This window comes from Parus major, unplaced genomic scaffold, assembly GCF_001522545.3.
Source record: "Parus major isolate Abel unplaced genomic scaffold, Parus_major1.1 Scaffold341, whole genome shotgun sequence".
Taxonomy (NCBI): Eukaryota; Metazoa; Chordata; class Aves; order Passeriformes; family Paridae; genus Parus; species Parus major.
Genome location: NW_015379283.1, coordinates 31,633 through 33,085, shown reverse-complemented (window position 1 = coordinate 33,085; position 1,453 = coordinate 31,633). Strand labels below are relative to the sequence as shown.

The window sequence follows — 1,453 nt, the reverse complement described above, 5'->3', positions numbered from 1 at the left end:
CCCCAAAGTCCACCCAGGATCCCCCCCCACATCCCCTCGGGGATCCCCCCAAATCCCCCCGGGGTCCTTGGGGACCCCCCAAATCCCCGGAATCCCCCCAGCCCTCGGCCTTCGAGGAGCGCGCGGTGGCCAAGGTGGACGATCTGCTGGAGAGCTACATGGGCATCCGGGACAGCGAGCTGGGTGAGCCGGGACCCCCAAACGCAATCCTGGGGACCCCCAAATCCTGGGGAACCCCCCCCACGTCCTGGGGGACTCCCAAATCCTGGGGGACCCCAAATCCTGGGGGACCCCCAAATCCTGGGGGACCCCAAATCCTGGGGGACCCCCCCCAAATCCTGGGAATCCCCCAAGTCCTGGGGACCTCCCCCAAACTCCCAGGGACCCCCAAACCCTCCCGACAGCTCCGATGTCCCCGAGCCCCCAGAGTTCCCGGCTCTGCTGCAGCCAGGGGACATTGGGGACACGGAATTTGGGGACCCCCTGACCGTGCTGTCCCCGCAGCGGCCACCATGGTGGAGCTGGGCCGCGACGCGCGGGACCCGGACGCGCTGGCCGAGGCTCTGGACGCGCAGCTCGGCGACTTCGCCTTCCCCGACGAGTTCGTCTTCGACGTCTGGGGCGCCATCGGGGACGCCAAGGCCGGGCGCTGCTGAGCCCCGCCGGGGACCCCCCAGGGACCGGGGACCCCCCCAGGGACCGGGAACCCCCAGGGACTGGGAACCCCCAGGGACCAGGGACCCCCCCCATGAATTGGGGACCCCCCTGAACTGGGACCCCCCCTGAACTGGGACCCCCCTGAACTGGGACCCCCCCACTGCAATCCCCGTGATTGGGGAACCCCCCAAAAGCTGGACCCACTCCCCCAAAATCTGCTGGACCCCCAAAGTGCCCAGAGAGCCCCCCTGAGGAGCCCCCCCCGGGACTGGGTGCCCCCAATTCCAGACCCCCCAAATTCCCTGTCCTCCCCCTCGGGAGCCGGGTTCCCCCCAAACTCCAGACCCCCAAATCCGTTGTTCCCTCTCCCCCCCAAAACACTCCTGGACCCCCCCATGGTGACATCGATGTCCCCAACAGGGACAGGGGTGTCCCCCCCGCCCCCAAGGGGCTTTTTTGGGTGGGGGGGCCCCCAAAATACAGCACGGGGCCCCCCTCCCCCCCTGATGGCAATCTGAGCCTGTCACCCCCCCAGCACACGCTGTCACACACTGTCACACACTGTCACACACTGTCCCCCCCGTGTCCCCCCCGCACTGACCGCCTTGGGGGGGACCCTGCCCCGTCCCCGTCCCCGGGGGGCTCCTGGGGCTCCCCCCACCCCCCCGGGATATTTTTGTATTTTGGTGGAAACGATTTCAGCATAAAAACCAGAGAAATGGGAGCGGCTGTGGATGTGGGGGGGGAGAGGATTTACACACCCCTTACACAGCTGTTACACCGCTGTTACACAGCC

At 67.8% G+C, this 1,453-nt stretch overlaps 1 protein-coding gene across 1 annotated transcript in view; it reads left to right on the top strand.

The window, feature by feature from the left end:
- Positions 1-1,381, top strand: part of LOC107198830 (PDZ domain-containing protein GIPC1) — a gene marked incomplete at its 5' end in the record, with an annotated part of 3,596 nt that extends 2,215 nt beyond the window's left edge. The window contains 2 exon segments of the mRNA XM_033511544.1: positions 34-183; positions 505-1,381. Coding sequence (XP_033367435.1) covers positions 34-183; positions 505-656 — 302 coding nt within the window.
- Between the last annotated feature and the right edge of the window lie 72 nt (positions 1,382-1,453).